Source organism: Asparagus officinalis, chromosome 7, assembly GCF_001876935.1.
Source record: "Asparagus officinalis chromosome 7, Aspof.V1, whole genome shotgun sequence".
Taxonomy (NCBI): domain Eukaryota; kingdom Viridiplantae; phylum Streptophyta; class Magnoliopsida; order Asparagales; family Asparagaceae; genus Asparagus; species Asparagus officinalis.
This window is the reverse complement of record NC_033800.1, coordinates 36,966,723-36,988,121: the sequence shown is the minus strand read 5'-3', so window position 1 is coordinate 36,988,121 and position 21,399 is coordinate 36,966,723. Positions and strand designations below refer to the sequence as shown.

General features: G+C 40.6%; 1 protein-coding gene across 2 annotated transcripts; it reads left to right on the top strand.

Annotated features, from left to right (window-relative positions):
- Positions 6,833-18,124, top strand: LOC109846544. 2 transcript variants are annotated; one of them, XM_020415790.1, is made up of 5 exons: positions 6,833-6,994; positions 7,243-7,390; positions 8,214-8,341; positions 16,612-16,721; positions 17,233-18,124. In XM_020415790.1, the coding sequence occupies exons 2-5, from the start codon at positions 7,296-7,298 to the stop codon at positions 17,371-17,373; spliced, it is 474 nt and encodes a 157-aa protein (XP_020271379.1). In that variant the 5' UTR covers positions 6,833-6,994; positions 7,243-7,295; the 3' UTR covers positions 17,374-18,124. The 2 variants fall into 2 exon arrangements, with proteins under 2 accessions (XP_020271379.1, XP_020271378.1); XM_020415789.1 differs by having other exon boundaries at positions 6,833-6,999.

Genomic DNA, 21,399 nt, shown 5'->3' with positions numbered 1-21,399 from the left:
GAATTGTGGGTCTTAACATTCATTTTGAGAGGGGATTTCAGATGAGTGCACTGCATACATATCATTCCACAGTCACCATGTTATCTGCAGTAGGTCTTAGGAGCATGATGACTAAACCCTTAGAAAAAGCCAACATTTCATTAGTGCATGAGTTCTATTCTGGATGGGAGATTGATCCAGATAGAGAATATTCAGCTTTTTCTATCGTGAGGGGTGTTAGGGTTATTTTCGATCTTTCCACTATCCGTGCTTCCCTTGACCTTGCAGAGCCACCCACTGATGTACCAGATTACTTCCATTTAGCCTCCACTTTACAGCCTGGTACACCAGAATACAACAACATGTCTGCAACCTTGTGTGGGAGGGTCTTTACATCTAGTTTCGGTTCAGGAAATCTCAAACCAGAATATAGATTACTTAATCTTTTCCTGAACTTTGATTTGAAACCCACCACTGCATACTCCGTCATTACCCCACACGATATTCTCCTTCTCTTTTGGATAGCCACTGGTCAGCGATTTGATATAGCAAGGATTATATTTATATGGATGCGATCATCAGTGGAGAATGTGTTAGATTGGGTCAGGACACAGTCTGCATCACGTACTCAGCTCATTTACCCCTATTTCATCACTAGACTCTGCCATAGATTTCATGTTCCAGTATTCGCAGAGGATAGGTTAGAAGCAGGGAAGGGGTTACTAAATGATCAGACTGTGAGGAGGAGCATTTCAGGACGAGATCAGTCCGGTCCTTCAGGTAGAGCAGCTCATTTCCCCCTATTTCATCACTAGACTCTGCCATAGATTTCATGTTCCAGTATTCGCAGAGGATAGGTTAGAAGCAGGGAAGGGGTTACTAAATGATCAGACTGTGAGGAGGAGCATTTCAGGGCGAGATCAGTCCGGTCCTTCAGGTAGAGAGCCTCCTCAGCACCAGCCAGCTACACATGACCCCACTCGAGAGGAGATGGATACGATGCGGAGTCGCATGGACAGGATGCAGATACAGATACACAGGATGCAGCGGCATATACACGAGATGCATGGTCAGATCAGCTACTCTACCGATACCCTGGCATATTTGGCGAGAGGATGGCAGAGAGAACATGGAGATACAGATGGACCTCCACCTGAGCTTCATAGTTATATCACACCATTTCAGCCAGATGATTTCCCAGGAGAGGATGAGGCGGGACCGAGTTCAGCAGCTGCCGCTGATGATGTGGATGACGATATATCAGGAGATGAGCAGTGAGGGATGTTCTTTCTACTTTACCCAGTCTTTGATTTTTTCGGCATGTACTTATTAAACTGTGATATTTTGGATATTATGTGCATTGAGGACATTGCAAAGTCTGGGTATGGGGGTGTAAGCTAGTTAAGCTTTTGTTTTGCTAGTTAGTATTTTGTTTTAGTATTTTTTTTCTCTTTTCTCTCTCTCAGCATTTATCTTTTGTTAGTAAAAAAAAAAAGATTCACTTGCCAAATTAATAGAGTTAAGTAATAATTGATCAAATTGATAGATTTTAAATTTTCTAATTCTTAGTTAGTGACATATTCAAGTTCACCTTTTATGATAACTCCAAATAAAATTCTTAAGAAATGATTTTTCAACTAGTATACTTTACTTAAGTCTTACCTTAGATTTTTAATTAAAAATAATGAAATTTTTGCATGCTTAACTTAGAGTTGAAAATATTTTTTCAAGTTATCTTGATTTACACAATTTTTTTTAAGACTATATATACTTACACATATATATATTAAAAAAAAACTAACCTTATAAAAGAAGAGTGCGAAAAATGGACACCAAAAAAAAAAAACTCTTAAATTCAAGGTGATTCTATCTTATAAAGCCTAAGTGATAATCACATTTTATTACAGTTTTATACCCTCATTATCTATTTTACATGAATAAATATACCATTAATAATTGTTGTTAGATTAGTTTGCACATAAATGAATGGAAATATAAATAAATATTATTAAATGTAAAAACCCCTTAAAAATCTCTCTTCTCTATTTTGTAGCATTTTTGAAGCCCAAAGCCTATCAAGAAAAATGATTACACCAAAGACTTGGTGGACTTGGATGCAAAAAGTGGAATGGAATGGACTTTTGTGCAAAGAGTACAAAACCAGGACCTGCGGACTTCATTGCTGCAAACATTGGGCCGTTCTTTGCTCTTGTAATTTGATTTTCAAAATCAAATGGGCCAAAGAAATGGATTTTGATCAATCATGTGAAGTGGGCCGGACTGCTGCATGTGTTCATTTTTGAGCCGAAAATCATATTCCTTGGACCATGGACTGCTGCATTGTTCATTTTGACTCAAACTGCTGGAGATGTGGATTTGCAGCTCATCAAGTTTGATTTTCAAAATCAAATGCAACCGGACTTGGACAAGTGGCAGCAGAGGTTGGAAGAATTAACTTCATTATGGGCCGGACTTGCTTGTTTTTCATTTGCATTTTGGGAAAATCATCATGGGAAGCTTCATTGGGCCGAACTACTATGCTTGACTTCATTTGTTTGTGAAAATCATATGGATTTTCAAGTTAAGCTCATTGGGCCGAAAATTGATTGTTGCAAAATTGGATTTTGATTTTCTTTTGAAAATCAAATAAATCAAAGGTGGAGATTGTTGCTTGGGGCTCAAGACAAATCCAATGGCTCATATTCATTGAAGATTACTATAAATAGGGGTAGAGAGTGAGGGGTTAGAGGTGTGAAAATTTTGTAAACTCCTTTTGGAGAGGAGGGCTACTCTTAATTGAGAAGGCCTTCCAAAAATTGTAACTTTAGTTGCAATTAATAAAAATAATTTTTTCCTCTTTAAATTTGTTCTTTCTCCTCTTGTTGAATGATGAGGATGGAGATGAAGAGCAATTTGAAGGTTTGCATTTCTTTTCTCTTTTATTTCTTTTTAGTAATTTCTTTATTATTGCTTATTAGTTAGATTTAAATTCATGCTTGTAGTATAGATTTACTTTCTTGTCTTTTTTATTTTCTTTTTGCACTTTAATTTGTAGAGTAGATTTATTTTTCTTGCATTTAATTTCTGCAATTTATTTTGTAGTTTAGATTTTTATTTTCTTTGTAATTAGATTTATTTCTTGTTCATAGTTTAGATTTTTCTTTTCTTTTTAATTTTGTAATTAGTCTTCTTTTTCTTGTTTTTATTTCTTAAGATGTGAATTTAATTCTTGTAGGAATCTTAGAATTGTATGAAACTAGTCTAATTTCTTTTATATTGTATGAATTATTCTCTTGCACTTAAAATGTTCATGTTTAGGATAATCAACTAGAGAACTAATCGGTAGAAGAAGAATTTGATAATCTATGCTTATCTTAAATGGTTTGATAGGTTATGCTTATGAATTCTAGGATTATTATCATGTTGTTGTTCTTATCATGAATAGTAATTTTAGCTTAGATGATAATTTGATAGGTTACACTTTCCTTAAATAGTTTGATAATCTATGCTTAATAAATCTAAGTTGAAATATGATAAAAAGAGAATAGTTTATATTTTGTAATTGAAATTGGTTAGTGGATTATATTCTAGATTTCTTACTTCTTTTGAATCCTCCATCTTGACTTTCTTAAATTTTCTTTTCATTCTTGGTTTTATTTCTTGATTTTATTCATTCATCTTTCTTGCCTTGTGATTTCATTTATTCTTTAATTCTTCCTTCTCTCCTCTAAAATTCAATTTATTATCTTTCGCAAATATTCACAACAATCACTCATCACATTCACACTTATTCTTTATTCCTAATTGTCACGCACAAAATATAAGAACCAAGTTTAATAATCTCTTAAAATCACCTTCTTCGTGGGATCGATATCTTTTTATACTATAACTTGATAAATTGTGCACTTGTAATTTTTGGTACATAATTATGCCGCATCAGATACGACAAGGCAAGCAAACGGTGCGGGTTTGACGTCACATGAAGCAGCTACTACGGGCAATATTTCTACCACCCGACTATCAACAAATCCTCTACAACCAGTTCGAGCAATGTCGTCAAGGAGTCAGATCAATAAGCGCCTATATCGAAGAGTTCTTTCGTCTTCTCGTTGTGATTTGTCTATGAACGAGGAACAACTCGCAGCCAAATATATTGGTGGTTTAAGGTATTCGATTCAAGAGAAGGTGGTCATCCACAACGTGTACTCTGTGGATGAAGCCCACAATATGGCTCTAAAGGCGGAAAATTTGGCCTCCAAGACACCACCTTTCAGGCGAACCGATCAGGAAATTTCGGCCGAGAAGGCAAGAGGTGAGTCGATAGGGCCAAGGATAACTGATCGGTCTAATCCTCTACGATCAGCCAAACGGTCGACGAATCAACCACCACCCCAGACGACTCAATCAAATCAGTATGCCAAGCCGACCGTAGGGAAGTGTTTCCGATGTCTCCAACCAGGGCATAAGTCCAACGAGTGCCCGTAGCAGCGAAAAGTCAATCTTTTCTAGGTGTTTAGTCAACAACAAGGTGTGCACCCTCATCATTGACAATGGAAGCTATGAGAATATTGTGTCAAAGGCCTTGGTGGATCACTTGAAACTACCGACAGAGACAAAGCATGTGCCTTATACCATAGAATGGATCAAGAAGGGTCCCTCCGTGAAGGTGACCGAGTTGTATCACGTGCCATTATCACTGGAAAAGACCTATAATGATTCTATTACTTGTGATGTTGTGGATATGGATGCGTGCCATGTCTTGTTAGGATGGTCGTGACAGTATGATGTTGATGCTAAGCATAGTGGCAAGAAGAACGAGTACTCTTTTGTATGGATGAATAAGAAGATCATCCTACCACTTATTCCACCCTCTCTAAAGAACCCCAAGGATCAAAAGTCCAAATGTATATCTCTGTGCAACAAGGGTGAGTTTCTGGCCGAGTCAAAGGAGTTAAAGCAGAGGTTTGCCTTAGTTGTGAAGGAAGAAGTAAAGACACCCATTGAGGTCCCAGGGAAGATGAAGTCGCTGCTTAGGGAGTTCGAAGTGTTGATTCCTAAAGAGCTGTCAGAGGGTCTTCCTCCCATAAGGGATATTCAGCACCACATTGATTTCATCCCGGGGTCAGTACTTCCTAACCTTCCACATTATCGCATGAACCCGCAAGAAATGAAGGTTTTACAAGACACCATTGAGGACCTTATTAAGAAAGGCCACATCTGAGAGAGTATGAGTCCATGCGCAGTTCCAACACTGTTGACACCAAAAAAGGATGACAGTTGGCGGATGTGTGTGGATAGTAGGGCCATTAACAAGATTACAATTCGGTATAGGTTTCCAATTCCTTGGCTAGACGACATATTAGATCAGTTGGGGGGCGTGAGCATCTTTTCAAATGTCAACTTGAGGAGTGGATATCATCAGATCCGAATCAGACCCGGCAACGAGTGGAAGACCGCATTCAAGAGTAGTGAGGGACTCTACGAATGGTTAGTGATGCCTTTTGGGTTGTTGAATGCTCCAAGCACCTTTATGCGTTTGATGAACCAAATTCTAAAGCCTTTCTTGGGAAGGTTTGTAGTGGTCTATTTTAATGACATTCTCATCTATAGTCAGGATGAGTAGGAACATATGCTGCATTTCCGAGAGGTCTTCCAAGTGCTAAAGGAGAATGAGCTTTACATCAACCTTAAGAAGTGTATGTTCTTGACGACTTAGCTTGTGTTCTTAGGATTCGTGGTGAGTTCGCAAGGAATTCAGGTCAATGAAGATAAAATTAAGGCAATCAGAGACTGGCCGACTCCAAAAAGTACTACTGAAGTAAGAAGCTTTCATGGACGAGACGAGATTAAGTAATGGACGAGACAAAGGAACAGGCTGACGAGACGACGCCAGTGGACGAGACGACATCAGCGGACGAGACGAGTTCTCAACTCGACGCAAGCCTGATGAGATGAGTAGACGATTTGAGGTGACAAGACGAGACGACATGTCTAGTCGATATGAAAGGCGGTACTAATCGACACGCCTCGTGTCGACTCAAATGAAGCGAGACGACATATCCAATTGACACGAAAGGCGGTGCTAATCGACATGCCTCGTGTCTCGACTCGAATAGCAGATTAGGAAAGATTCATTTTTTTGGTTATTTTCTTTTAAATTCAGACTTTCTTTTTTATAAGGGTTAGGATAGACTTAGTTGGCTATAAATATTAGTTCCTTTTGTAAATCGGGGAATTAACTTTTCAATTATTCAATCAAGAGAATTTTTCTTTATTGTTTTCTTTCTCAAGTTTGAAAAACTTCTTGCTTGTGGATTCAAGCTCGTGAATTACCTGTTATTGTTAGGGCTCGTCGGCATCGGAACGATATCTGATCGGCCTCCTCATTTCTATATCTACGTCAGACCCAAGCCAGTAGAACTCCAGGGGGCACTATCCGCAATTGGTCTATAGTACAGAGAATATATCGGCAACTAACCGCTATAATTTCTATGTGACATTCATCATGTGATTCTTAGATAGCATTTCAAGCAGATAATAGGTGTTATAGTTAGACCTTGTCTTCTAATCACCAAGTGTAGTTCTTGATTATTTTATGGGGTTTTTGCTTTTAGACCCATTTGTTTACTCCTATTTATCTTTAAACCCAAGTATTATTATTTGTATCTTTAAGCCTAATTTACTTTTTGTATTTATCTTTAAACTCAATCTCCAAAATATTATACTTTCACCATTTGTATTTATATAGAATCCCCAAACTACCCCTTGGCGCCGCATATAAACTTAGGGGTTAAATCAGGCGAAGATTTTTTCTCTCCCAACTTACCCCCCCCCCCCCCCCCCCCCCTTCATTCTCTGAGCGGCTTGGACATGGGCATTTAGACGCATCTCCCATTTCTCCCGCGCTCTGACCAGGTCCACGTGGCGCTCACTAGAGTCAGCTCCTCCGCCCTCAGCTCTTCTCGCGCTCTCACCTCTCCAAACCCAAAAGATCCGGACTTCTCTCAATCCAAACGTAAGGTAAAACTTCAGATTGATTCCGTAGTTATAGAGTTATTACTGTTTACTAAACTGGGTTTGATTGATTTTTAGATTTGCGTAGTAGTTTGGAGTTGATTGGGTTGGGGTGGATTGGGGTAGCTTCTTAAATTTGCACTCCTCTCATTTCTAATGCCAGTCAAAATCTTCAATTGATTGCGCGGTTGTAAAATTTGAGCTGTTTGCTGAAGTGGGTTTTAATTGGTTTTCTGATTTGTGTTGTAGTTTGGAGTTGATCGGGGGGAGATTGTGATCATGGTCAAGCCAAGCGTTGGTTGATGTCCCGAGAGCTGCTGCTGTGGTTGATGTGCCTCTGGCTCAGACTGGAGAAGGGATCGCAGAGTGCGAGCTACTTCAGTGGTTTGTTCAGGAGGTGAGAGTTCTGGGCTCTTTGATTTCAATAGTAAAAACTCTTTTTAGTAGAAGAGGAGAAGTACACTAGCTTGAATAAGGAGTTGACCGGGTGATTTCAATTGGCTATGATGCAAATGGGCCATTGTTAGCAGAATACCTATATTGCTTCCTACTGCAGATTCTACCACAGATTATGTTGTTAATTGATTTAACACGAACGCTCAAGTGAAAATTAAAGACAATCTATTTATGGAAACTCTAGTCTCTATACATGTCACACACGCTATCCGAAACCCTTCCACTACATTAAAACTCCAAAGCCGTGGTGACGGTTAAGTGTTATAATTTTACACTGTAACTGTAAGAATGTTTGATGGAGAAATATGGTGTTAAAAAAAACTTTTTCGTAAAAACTCAACTTCTTTGATTGCAATTGTATATAACCCTTTTAGTAGAAGTATATGTTGTTCTGAATAAAGCTGATTGGTTTCAGTTGGGTATGTTGTGATTTGGGTTGGACGTGGATCAAAAATTCAAAATGATAAAAATGGGTTGTTTAGTATAATCCATATACTGCTTCTTATTGTGGACTATACCATAGAATATGATGTTAATTTACGTTAAGAGAACAATGTTAATTTGGGTTATTTCTACCATTCTCGATGCTTGGAATTTAGATATTACTTCTTGTCAGGAGGTAGAAAGTGTTGATATACCTCAACAACGTGGGTTAGTATATTCGACTTATTCATATGTTGTTTTTTCATATGTGCTAATGCATAACGACCATATATTGCGGGCCAAGAGTGTTATATTGATATTGCAAACATTTGAACTTGCAGTAGCTTGGATTGTGGGGTGTTCTTGATGGCATACATGTTTAGCCTTGTTTCCGGTCAAACTATTTCAATTGACCAAAAGGATTGTGCAAGACATAGAGCTCGTATCGTTGCTCTATTTCTATCTGAAGGTATATTTTCTATAAGGGTTGTGCAAGACATGAGAGGAGTACAAATGGTGAAAGTATAATATTTTGGAGATTGGGTTTAAAGATAAATACAAAAAGTAAATTGGGCTTAAAGATACAAATAATAGTACTTGGGTTTAAAGATAAATGGGAATAAACAAATGGGTTTAAAAGCAAAAACCCCTTTATTTATTTATTCATTACATGGTTTTCCTTTTAATTTTAACTGACACGAAGCTGGTCCTTTCCTTTAGCTGTTAAAATGCAAGGAAGATTCTCAATTGTCCATCCGGCCCGGCCCGGAAAATCGGGCCCAGGCTGGGCAAAACGGAGCCCGGACCCAAGCGGGCCGGGCCCCGGGCCCAGCCGATTTTTTTATTATTTAATTTTTTTTTTAAATTTTGAAGAATACAATTCCAAAAATAAACACAATCTTGATAAAAAATTTATATTATTAATCAATTATAATTATGTAATTTATAAATATAAAAAATTATAGAAATTAAAATAATTATAAAATTTGTAGAAACAAACAAAATTAAAAATAATTGTAGAATTTAAAGGTCAAATCAAAGACCTCTAAATATATATGTAGTGGCTAGGATTTGAACCACTAACCTACTCTCAAAACTCCTAAATTTTACCACTAGACTAAGTAGCCCAAAGTTTTCATGTCATTCAATATATGTATATGTATATATATACACACACACACACATATACATATATTATACATAAACAAATTGTAAATACTTATAGTAATTACATAAACAAGTTGTATTATACATAAACATATATATATAATTATGATACTATAATATATTATAATATATATAATATAGTATATATAATATAATATATATATACTAATTATATATATATTGAGATTTATGGAGGCTCTTGACATAGGGGGGAATTATTCCTTCTATGGAGCTGATAGTGGCCAGTCTGCAGCCCTGATCTGAATATCATGGTTTTAATCAATTCTGCTGAGATTTATGCAAAAGAAACGCTCGCGTTGAGATTCTCAACTCAGCTTGTTGATGACCCATCGAGAAACGACCCCCACACGCCTCCACTCGTAGAATTCTCTTCTCCATCTTCTCCCCAATATTGAGCAACCCCCCCTCGTGCGCTCCCCGTCTCTCGGACGACGATGCCAGAATCCTCTGCCACCGGTCAACAGCCCCAATCGTCGAAAATTCTCCTCTCTCTCATCTCTTTATTCCCTCTCTCTCAATCCTCTCTCTCTCTCTCGCAGATCTCATCTCTCTCTACTCTTTGCGTCCATTGAAACCCGAAGCACCACCAAAAGACACTCCCGATACTCCTCAATTGCGACGGGTCCGCTCGGCCGTCGCGACCCCGCGGCGACTAGCGCCCTGCTCCTCGGCTCCGTGGTAGGGAAAGCGAGACGCACGAGCCCCTCTCTTCTTCTCTCCCGGTCGAGAACGAATCGCAGAGAATAACGCGACGACATCGAGTACCGATGAGGACAGCAATACTATTTCCCTGCATTCTCACCATACTACACACTGGGCCACCAGATTTAAATGTGCGCTTGTTGCACAAACTCTAAAAATTTTTTTGGCTGTTTTACATCCTTTTTCGATTGTGACTCTTCAATTCCTGACTTGTACCTGCTAGCACCTCTTGGACGACCCTTTGTTTTGACTGGGCCACTAGGATCACGAATTAAAATTTCTTAACCATCTCTCAATACTACATTTGCATTTGAACTAATTTGGCTTTCAATTTGAGAGTTTGCAATATGAACGTCATTAAGCTTTACTTCATTCTCAACTGATACAGTGATATCTTGTAGCATTCTCTCCACCATAGAAATGGCATTTGCTGAACATGAAGCCATCTCAAGGGTAGCATTGAATCTGGCTCGAATTGCCCACAATCTAATAATATTACACTGCTCCATACTACCTTCATTGCTTCTTACATCCATATCATTAAAAAATCTAATGTTTTTGTGTCTTACATCAATTTTCCATCTTTACAATATATAATTATCAGGAATAGCTGTCAACTGAAGAAGCCATATGATATGCAATATATGCCTACAAAGGATCCCATCGGTTTCAAAAAGTGCACAAGAGCATTTGAACTTAAGCTCTTTAGATTTGTCATATGTAACTTCTTCCCATTTATCTTTTTCTTCAGAAAAATCTCCAACTAGATAAATTATTTTTGGCTCTTCCTTTAGCATTTCTTCATGAAAAAGTGATAACCCATTAGTAAGCTCATCTTGAAACATTTTGAAGATCCCCCTAGTATATAACTTGCTAACTTGCACTTCAATTGGATGTCGAAGCAACATTGCAGGCACGGTATTCAATGTCATAAAGTTTTCTCGAGATTCAGATGCACGGCGATTTGGTAAGGCTTTGTCATATTGGCATACAAAGTCCACAAGCCTAGTCTTTGTATTTACATAACCATCAAAAAATACATTGATACTTTCACTTCTCTGACTAGTTGTCATTCCTGCCCAAAATATGTCTTTCAAATATGCATCCACCCAATGTGCACGCAATCTATACATCCTTGTCAGCCAACTATCTACATTCTCATCTATATTAAATTTCTCCTTCAAAATCTTCCATCGTTCCTCACAAGCATGAATAGTGCTAGCTCGGTACCACTTATCAAAATATGTAGAAATCTCATCTCCATATTGTGCTTTCATTGGAAGTTGCTGCTCGGCAATATGTCTGCCAATATGCCAAGAACAAAAACGATGTCGGGTATTAGGAAAAACTTGTTTGATAGCTCCTCCTATTTGTGCATCTTGATCGGTGATAATTGCTTTTGGTGCAACCCCATGCATGCATTTTAACCATTGGGTGAACAACTAAATAAAGGTATCCTCTTGCTCATCTGCAAGTAATGCACAACCAAAGAGAATGGACTGCCGATGATGATTTACACCTGTGAATGGAGCAAACGGTAGGCTCAAATGATTGGTTTTATATGTGACGTCGAACACCAATACATCTCCAAAACTTAAGTAAGAAGATCTTGATCTCCCATCAGCCCAAAAAACACTCCTCATAGTCCCCGACTGATCCAGCTCTATGGAAAAGTAAAATTCTGGATCGATTCCCTTCCTATCTTGAAAATTCTTTATGATGGATATGCATTCATTGTCAATGTTGTTCTTCCTAATAGTTCTAATGTGATCAATACATTGTTGTGCAGTAATATATTCTTCATGAAAACTCTTAGACACAACATTATACACTCGAGCAATAGTAGAAGGAGCCATTCCTTCTTCACTCAAATTCTCAATAATTCTCTTGCAAGTCTTCGAGCGATGCCTTTGCCTGTGAGAATAATGATTCCACACTTTATTAGGGCTCAATAATAGATGAGTTGGGTGCTCTCCCTCAAACTTCATGACAATCCATGTCTTGGAGGAAGTCAACTTAATCTTCATTCTTGCGGGACAATCCACTCTAGTATCTGGACGGCGATTGACAAGTTTCCCACACTCTCTCTTATCGGATAACCTTTTTCTCCCTGCCTTGTTGCAAACAAAAACTTGAGAAATAATTTCTCCTGACTTTCTTGACTTATCGGCTGTTTCCTTACGGATTCCAAAGCCTATTTTTTGCATAAGAATTGTAATAATTGTATGCCTCCTCCAATGTAGCAAATTCTTTTCCCTCGTATGGCGCCTCTCCTATGAAAGTCATCTCATTCGGGCCTACAAGAGCTGTATGCAATTCCCCATCAACATCCATGAGATTTTGGGTATCATTTTCACTTAGTCCAATGGGTAGCACATTATCTGTTTCAACATTCACTGTCCTCTCGTAGCCCTGAAACAATTATCAATGTGTTACAAACTTCGAGAAATTATATCCTAATGATGCAAGTCTATAACCATGAGAATTACTCGACTAGAAACACCTAGTTTATACTAGAATGGTTTGATTTGTGGCAGAAAAGATTTTATTTTGTTGGTTCGGGCTTTGTATCTATTAAGTGCAGAACCTACAGGTATAGCTTGTCACTGGTATACTCTCCAAAAAACACTTTGCATGACTAGAAGTAGATCTTAAATAAAGTTAAATAGGTAACATTCATGATTCATGTTTGCTGAATGCGCCACAATTTCAAAAAACCAAATTATCAACCTTATGAGCAATTACATAAGGACTATTTTCGTTTGAAAAGTGTCGCAGGTATTTTACTCGTGCTGAGATTACTTATTTCTCAGTCATACTAGGCCATACAGACAGTTTATCGTATAACTCGGGAATTTTCACTATTTACCTTAAATTTGCAACACAGTGGTAAAAAATTTAATAACATATCAAACCAGATGCACACGGAAGAAACTTATTCTATTTCCTAACCACGACAATCATAGCATTGATGATATTCTGGACTTACCGCTAAATAGGTAACATTCATGATTCATGTTTGCTGAATGCACCACAATTTCAAAAAACCAAATGTCAACCTTATAAGCAATTACATAAGAACTGATTTCTCAGTCATACTAGGCCATACAGACAGTTTATAGTATAAATCACTCCAAAAATACCCAAATTGAGACTGTACCAAAAATACCTGTGTCGGCATCAGTCGCGAGAGAGGAAGAAGTGATGGACCTTCGACGGGGGAGCTCGGCGTTGGTGTCGACATAGGGAGGAGGGAGGGCGTCGGTCTCGACAGTGGGAGGAGGGAGGAGGAGGGGTTTGTCGTCGGCGTCAGTCTCTACAACATGAGGCGGGAGGAGGAGGGGGCTGTCGTCGGCGTCAGTCTCGACGGCGGGAGGCGGACCCTCGCAATGTGAGGAGGGGATCTGGAGGGTTTGGCGGTGGGAATTTGGGGAGAGAGAGAGAGAGAGAGAGAGAGAGAGAGAGAGAGAGAGAGAGATGCAGCGGCGGCGAGTGGATCTTGGCTCTTCAACCCTGAGGTCGTGCGAGCATTCCTGGAAGAGGAGGCCTTCCTGCGCCTGTTTGGAGAGGCGGATCTTGAGGAGGAGGAAGAGAGGTACTCTTCAAACTTTTGTTGATCGAATTCGTATTCGATCTCTTCATTCACCCGGATCTTGAATGCCGGTTGCGTCACGACAGCCTCGGCAGCGAGGCTGTTGGCTCCCACTGTGGTCGCCATATTGTTTTCGGAGAAAGTTGCCTTCATTGTCGAATTCATTATAATCTGGATCGCTTACAAAGAATTTAAGATATTCAATAAAAAGAATAAGAAAATGAAAGATTACAACTTTTCGAAAATAACGCAAGATCCGTTCGTCGTTTCTTGCTTGCGTGGGTCTTTAGCCGGTGATGGGGACGTTGATATCCGTGGACTACCTGGCAATCAGATCAGGTCCAGAACTTCGTCGATCCGCGAAGGAATCTAGAAGCAGAAGCGCTTATCTCGACAACAGCGAGATAATTGCTCTTCTTAGAATTACCACAACGGGATAATACTAAGGATCGGATGCGGGTGATGCAGATCTGACGACTCTCGATCTCTTGCGTTGAAGAACTCGATCACTCTTCAATCCGGCAGGGCTTCGCCAATTCTCTAAAACTCCAAATCCGAAAAAAATGAGGACCCGGGGTTGTATTTATAGGCTCCAGGGGGTTTCGGATGGTTAAAACCACCTAACTGACCATTTCTGCATTGGAGACACCCCAGGGTGTCTTAACCTGGGCCGAGACACCTTAGGTGTCTCAGTTTAGCCTGAGACATTTTCGATGCCTGTTTGATCATTTCCGCCGTAACTTCTTCGTCCGAACTCGGATTTGAGCGATTCGAAGTGCGTTGGAAAGCCGACGAAGAGTTCTATAAGCTTTAATGATTGGATCATCTGTGGAATAAATAAGACATGATGGGTATTTCACCGTTTGTGAACGACACGAGGTGCCCGATTAGTCCGTTCCTTTGTTATTCCGACATTCTGTTAGTTCACGTAATTTGTCGGTTTACTTCAAGCATTCACCGACATCAATCAAGCTTCTGTGAACCAGATGGTGACGTTCATCGTCATTTCTTAACACTGAGCCTTTCGTGGAGACCTATAGGCAATTTTCGATGCCTACAGATACCCCTCCAAAGCGTTCCAGACTCGTTTCTTTTGTAGAAGAGGCTGGAATACTTTAGATGTGATTGGTCCAGCCTTCAGTCAGCATAAAGGACCTGTAGTTAGCTTCGATTCTTGACTCCTTCGATTTTTAGTCTACTCGACGCTTTGATGAATAGCTGAAATCCTTCCGGCGCTGCGTTTATCGTCTGGCCGTCGTCGAAGTCTCAAATCTACAACTGATGAGTTGAGTTTGGCTTGTGTCATTGAGTTGACTTTTTGATCACAACGCGTTGACTGGCGTTGACCTAGGGTTACGCGTTGACCGGCGTTGGCCCTAGGGTTTCGAACGTCGTACATTGACTTTTTGATCGCAACGCGTTGACTGGCGTTGACCTAGGGTTACGCGTTGACCGGCATTGACCTTAGGGTTTTGAACCATCGTACGTTGACTTTTGATCGCAACGCGTTGACTGGCGTTGACCTAGGTTTACGCGTTGACCGGTGTTGACCCTAGGGTTTCGAACGTCGTACGTTGACTTTTTGATCGCAACGCGCTGACCGACGTTGACCTAGGGTTACGCGTTGACCGGCGTTGACCTTAGGGTTTTGAATTATCGTACGTTGACTTTTAATCGCAACGCGTTGACTGGCGTTGACCTAGGGTTATGCGTTGACCGGCGTTGACCTTAGGGTTTTGAACCGTCGTACGTTGACTTTTGATCGCAACGCGTTGACCGGCGTTGACCTAGGGTTACGCGTTGACCGGCGTTGACCCTGATCGCAACGCGTTGACCGGCGTTGACCTAGGGTTACGCGTTGACCGGCGTTGACCCTAGGGTTTTGAGTGTTGTACGTTGATTAGTGTTGATTTTGTCGAAACATCCACCAATCGACGAAAACAGGTGAATATGGGCTTCAAAAGGGGATCCGGGGGCTCGAACTGGGCTGAGACACCCGAGGGTGTCTCAACCTTGGCCGAGACACCCTTGGGTGTCTCGGCCAAAACCGAGACACCCTAGGGTGTCTCAGTTCAAAAATCCCCCCCCCTTTTTCTCTTTTTTCCTTTTTTTGTTTTGTTTGTTTCCTCTTTTGTTTTCCCCCTCTTTCCAAATTTTCAAAAAGAGTCCTATTCCCTCTCAAAAACCCTATCTTCTTCCTCCTCTTATCCAAACACCATGGTTTCCCTCTTTGAGAACTCCAAACCCATTGAAACTTTCCCCCTTTAAAACCCTAAAATTCGGATTTTTATGCCCCTCTCTTGGCCAAAAATATTCCCCTCAATCTATGGTTTCCTTCTTCATCTTCAAGCTCAAGTCTTGATTCTTGGAGTTGGGTTTTCAAGCCTCTTGATTTGGGTAAGCTTCTCCTCCAAAAACTCTCTCATTTTTGATAAAGATTGAAACTTTATGCTTGTAATGAGGGTATGCCACGAATTTGTATGCAAAGATCATAGCTTTTTGTTCTCATGAGTTAGAAGATAGGCTCTTTGATGATGGGTTGTGTATGCACAAAGTTTTGGGGGGTCTTATGCAAAAAAATGTAATATGGCCGAAATTAAGGGGCTTTTGTGCAAAAGTGGACTGAAATTTGAGGGTTTTTATGTAAAGTGGGCTGACATTTAGGACTGAAATTTTATCCCCATTTGGCCGAACTTTGAGGAGTGTTTTCGTGCGAAAGAATCAATATTGTTTGAGGGGTTTATTTGTAAAAATCAACCCAAAAAAATATAGAGGGGTTTATTTGCAAAAGGGCTGAAATTTTAGGGCTGAAATTTCAAAAGTTCAGACCACAAACCCATGACTAAAGTTTTGAGAAAGGTATGCGAAAACTAAACCGAAATTTGTGGAGGGGTTTATTTGTAAAATTGGCTAAATTTTACAAAAGGGTTTATTTGTAAACTTAACCAACATTGTGGGATATTGGGGGTGTTATATGGACAAATATGATGATCATGACCCGATTCGAATGTGTCCTTGACTAGAATTTAGCCTTGAACACGAGGGGTATTTTGGGTATTTTACCAAAATTTATCATGAGGGCTTACACCGCAATATGATGATTAATGTTTTGCATGCACGAAATTTGTAGGTTTAATTAGACCTCAACTATAAAATCCTATTTATTCATAGGATTTTAGTTAAAGTTCTTAATTTTCCTTTTAAATTTCGGGTATTCAGATTTATGATTATACCTGACCTGCTGATTTTCATTGCAGATTCTCCATGTCTCCGCGTCGACATCGACTTCATAGGAATCGTTCCCTTTCGCAGCATAGCGAGGGAGAGGTTCCCACGGCCTCTTCTCCAGCGACATCCTCTTTCGGGGGTGAGAATCTATATTTTCTGTATCCCTGATTGATCCCTTCGCGGGTCACTCAGGAAGAACCGACATCCTCCTTCGCGGGGATCGAGGTTTCAGGATATTCGTGGTTCCAGTATACCCTCGTTTGGCCCATTCGTGGGTCATTCGGGAAGGACCGACACCCTCCTTCGCGAGGGTCGAGGTTTCGGGAAACTCGCGGTTCTGTTACACCCTCGTTTGGCCCCTTCGCGGGTCATTCGGGAAGAGCCGACACCCTCCTTCACGGGGGTCGAGGTTTCGGACTTGTTTTGCTTGGCCAATTCAAGTCTTCCGGTATATTAGGGCGATTTTGTGTCATCTTATACTTTGTAGGTCGGTGTATGTTACCACGTTATTTACGTGATGATGCATACCGTTCTTCCAGTGTAAGACACTCAAAATCGTCTCTCCAATTACCCCGTGGATGATCTTATCTCGCTTTTTTATGGATTTAATTCATGGATAATTTTCTGACTCTATCCTTGTTTTGTTGCAGTCGAGTTCCCTATGGGCAGTCTCTCTTCTCATGCTACTACCGGTTGTAGTGGGGAGGTCTTCTCTTCGGTTTCCATCAGGCAGGCTATTGGTCCGCTTTCTCAGTTTGATAAAGATCGTTCCGATGAATCCTGCCGTTTGATATGAGATGGGGACGTTATTGCTTACGCCAGCTGATCACGGATGCTCCTTTTACTGCGGACTCTGTTTCTACTCAGGCTTTAAAGAAGCCCAGTTTTCTGTTCGGAGATCACATTGAGGATCCGGCTAGGTTGATTCTTACTGATGAGCATTGGCTGAATAAAGATGAAGGAGCTCTCCTGTATATTCCTTCCATTCCTCGTCAGCATTCTTTCACTCACTTAAAGAGGCAAGCCATAGAGCGACAGATGTCTTGGAATCTTACAGAAGATGCTGATCGAGTTCATTGTGGATATACCTCCCACCATAAGACTCCTGGTTCTGTTGGGTATCATTATATTCACGGTCTTCGACCAGGGATTCTGGATCTTGATACCACACCCCCAGGCGAGGTATCAGCAGCCGCTCCTACTGTGAAGAATCGTCTGGCTCAGCTTGGGAGGAGGTTACCTCCACCAGATTTCAGATGCTATGGATGGGCTTTCTCGCAACCCAAGGGATGGTGAACACGTATGACCAGTTACGTCTTGGGACGTTGGGAGAATGATCTAAAGAGCAGTGGGTTGTACGCACCTATACGAGCCACTATATATGGATTCTCGGTTAGCTGTCACCACTTCTTGGCATTGTTAGAGACATATATCCCCGATAGTAACACATTTCTGACTAGCGGTGGAGAGTTGGGGCTGGCCTTGCATGAGATGCACCAAGTTTCTGGCCTTCCAATGGGGGATTGTCCGTACCAGGAGTACTTTCCCTCGAACCAGCAATTGGAGTGGCTGAAGAAGGATACTCCCGATATGTACGATACTCTTTGGGACCTCACCTGCCATCTTCCTTTTAAGGAATCGTTCGGCTCGTTCCCCTCGCAGTTTCAAGTCCTTCCAGGTCTTTGGTGGTGCCATTCCCATAGCTTCGAGGATGTCTAATGAAAGATTATTGTGACAAGTCTCGAGGATAAAGTCTTCACTTACCGGATCCCTGCAGTTCATTGCTTTGTTTCGGAATCTCTTCACGAAGTTTTCGACCGTCTCATCATTTTTCTGTTTCTCGTCAAACAGTGTGCCGATTGAAATCTCGGTGTCGTCGTCGAAGAAGTTTGTCAGAAACATGTCCTCCATGTCATCCTAACTGCTGATACTCCCCGGCTTGAGGCGGCGATACCAATCGAAGGCTGCTCCGCGAAGAGTGCCAACGAATGACCGCACCATTAAGGGTTCATTCCCGGAGATTATTCCTAAATAGGACTTAAAATATATCAAGTGTTGGGTTGGGGAACTATAAAACCCCGAAAATTCTATAATAAATATATGTGAATTATTAATAGTGAATAATTCTCTTATGATGAATAATCATGTATATATATCAGATGTATATTTTTTTATCAGTGTTTGGGCACCCAGCAGGTGTATTTAAGTGAGAGAAATCGAGTGTTAAGGCCAGCATGTGAAATGCCTAACAGAGGGCATTTTCGTGCTGAGCGGTCGACCGTGGCGGTCGACCGGTGCGGTCGACCGATCAGCGGACAGAGGGTTTACATGTTTGTTTTCTTTTACGATTTTTGTTTTGGTCTTATTGGGTTTCGGGTCGGGTTAGGGCATTTGTATATGTACTATTTCAACCCAGGAGAGCTTCTCTTCATCTCAGACCTAAAACCCTAGCCCCCATCTCTCTTCTCTCAAAAACCCTAGCTGGACCTGGTGATTTGAGGAGTTCGGAGGAGTTCCAGGGGATTTTCGCAGATTTGAGCGAAGGAGGATCATCTCCAGGGCAGTTGTCAGCATCTAAGGTGAGTATCATCTCGCCCAATCCCTCACCCCTATTTTCTATGGTTTTATTTCGATTTTTCATGAGTTTTTGAAGAGCCCAATAGGTATTTTCGTATAAAAATGAGTTCTTTACATCATGGATTGCAAGAATCGATATTTCAGTTTATGAAAGTTCACCAACGTTTTGTCTAATGAAGATCTAGATCTGAGATTTCTTAAACAAGAGTTTAACCATGTTTTACTGTCATTAAAACGTTTCAATTTGTTTCTCATGTATTTTGAAATATTAGGAATGAGGATTTCATGCTTGAGACTAGTTGTTTTTCTTCCAGAACTTTAGAACACTTGTTATCGTAGAAATTTTGTTTCAGGTTTCGAGCTGATAGAAACCCAGATTTGGGTTTCTGTCCGCTCGGCGGTCGACCGGTGCGGTCGACCGCTGGGCTCGTTTGGGAGCTGCGGTCGACCGCAGAGCCTCATCGGTCGACCACGATGCTCTGTCGGTCGACCGCGAGGTCGCAACGATCGACCGACAGAGCGTATCAGAGAGCGGTCGACCGGTGCGGTCGACCGCCGTTTTCTCTGTTGTATTTTCCCTGTTTTGTACATTTTTGAGTATTTGTTCAGGTTTGAGTGATTTCCTGGACTATCTGACATTGGTAATTAGTCTTACTACGTACCCAGGCATGATAGATGACCTGAGGGTACCAATTGTGGATATATACACTGATTTGATTGTGAAGTGACATAGGTAGATTTCACTATGTATTTCAGCGATATTTTCACCATTTCACAGTCCTCGTGTTGGACTATAATCCATAGAAGTCCTCGTATTGGACTATAATCCATAGAAGTCCTCGTGATGGACTATAATCTATTTCAGACCTCGTGTTGGACATTTGTCACCTATTCCAAGAGTTTGGAAATCACAGTATACAGTTCCTGTTTCGGACATGGTTCTTAACCCTGCATATGACTACCTCACAGAAGTTCACGACATGATGTTGACATGACACTTATGTAAGTAATAACATGATACTCATGTTAGCTATGGTATGGCACTGCAATTGTGCTCTGAGATTTGCTGTATTTCTTTTATTATTATTTTCTGTACTAGAACCTCGGGTTTGGTGTTTAGAGATTTACAATTTAAGATACAAGGTATATACATGAGGGTTTCCTTGTTTGGATTATTTCGCTCGACGTACCTATGCTCGTATTGTAAATTTTTAAATACCAAAACCCTCTTTAGTAAGAGCAATGATTTTAGATCTATTATATACTATCTGTATTTTCTTATACAACGAGCCCTTTTCCCTTGGGGTTGGTTGTGATGTTACTCGCTAGCGCTTTTACGCTCGTTGTCCCTTCCCCTTTCAGGTAACGAGCCAGAATCCCGGAGAGTCGCAGGTTGATGGCGATGCATTTTAGCTTCAGCTGTCTAGTTAGTTATATGTTATTTGGGGCTCCACTTCAGATTTTCTTTTGTGTAAACATTTGAGAGTCTTGTTCTAGGAGTTGTAAAGGCTGTGTGCCTTTATTTCCTCTTGTCAGACATTTGTATTTGAGACTTATTAAGTATTCCAGTTATCTATTCAGACATTGACTATGTATTTCTGTATGTTGGATGATGAGATCTTTATGTGATTTCATTTCATCAGTATTTCTTGTATTATCTTTCACTTGCTTTTGTACCTACACTTGTTGTTGATTCTACTAGATAGATATTAATTATGATGGTGAAACATGTTATTGCACGGTGTGGTGCATGGCAGGTTTGACATTCTTGGTTTTACCTTGGACTGCAGCCTTGTGTGAACCCAGGGGCGTCACAGGAACCCTTCCCATCAAACGGCGTAAAATTGATCAAGTTGAATTTCGCCGGGTATGGAATTGATTCCCACTCCCTTGGATATGGACATGGTATCCCAGACCTTTTCACTTCTTGAGCACTCATCAATGCGTTAATCTTTCTTTCCAAGTCCCTTATTTTCTTATCCTCACTCGTATCTGTTTTCGAGTGATTTCGGGGAGAAGTAACGTGATCCTCCTTTGTGTTGTTATCTTCCAAAGGGCCACCCCCATTATTGTTGTTGACGGGAGGGGTGTTCATGTTGGCATTATCCTCTTCCTGCTCGTTATCATCTTGGTTCGGATTATTGCGACGACTAGACTCCCCTTGGTGAGTTGTTAGTGCCGCGATTTGCTGGTCATGCATTTCTCTCATCTGTTACATGGCCATTTCCATTTCAAACTTG

What these genes read in the sequence shown, in the direction of transcription:
- LOC109846544 (XM_020415790.1), top strand. Translation starts at nt 7,296, where the DNA reads ATGTCCCGAGAGCTGCTGCTGTGGTTGATGTGCCTCTGGCTCAGACTG. An exon ending in TTCAGTGGTTTGTTCAGGAG is followed by an intron (nt 7,391 to 8,213) that starts GTGAGAGTTCTG and finishes TTGAACTTGCAG; the next exon opens with TAGCTTGGATTGTGGGGTGT. An exon ending in TGCTCTATTTCTATCTGAAG is followed by an intron (nt 8,342 to 16,611) that starts GTATATTTTCTA and finishes TTTTCATTGCAG; the next exon opens with ATTCTCCATGTCTCCGCGTC.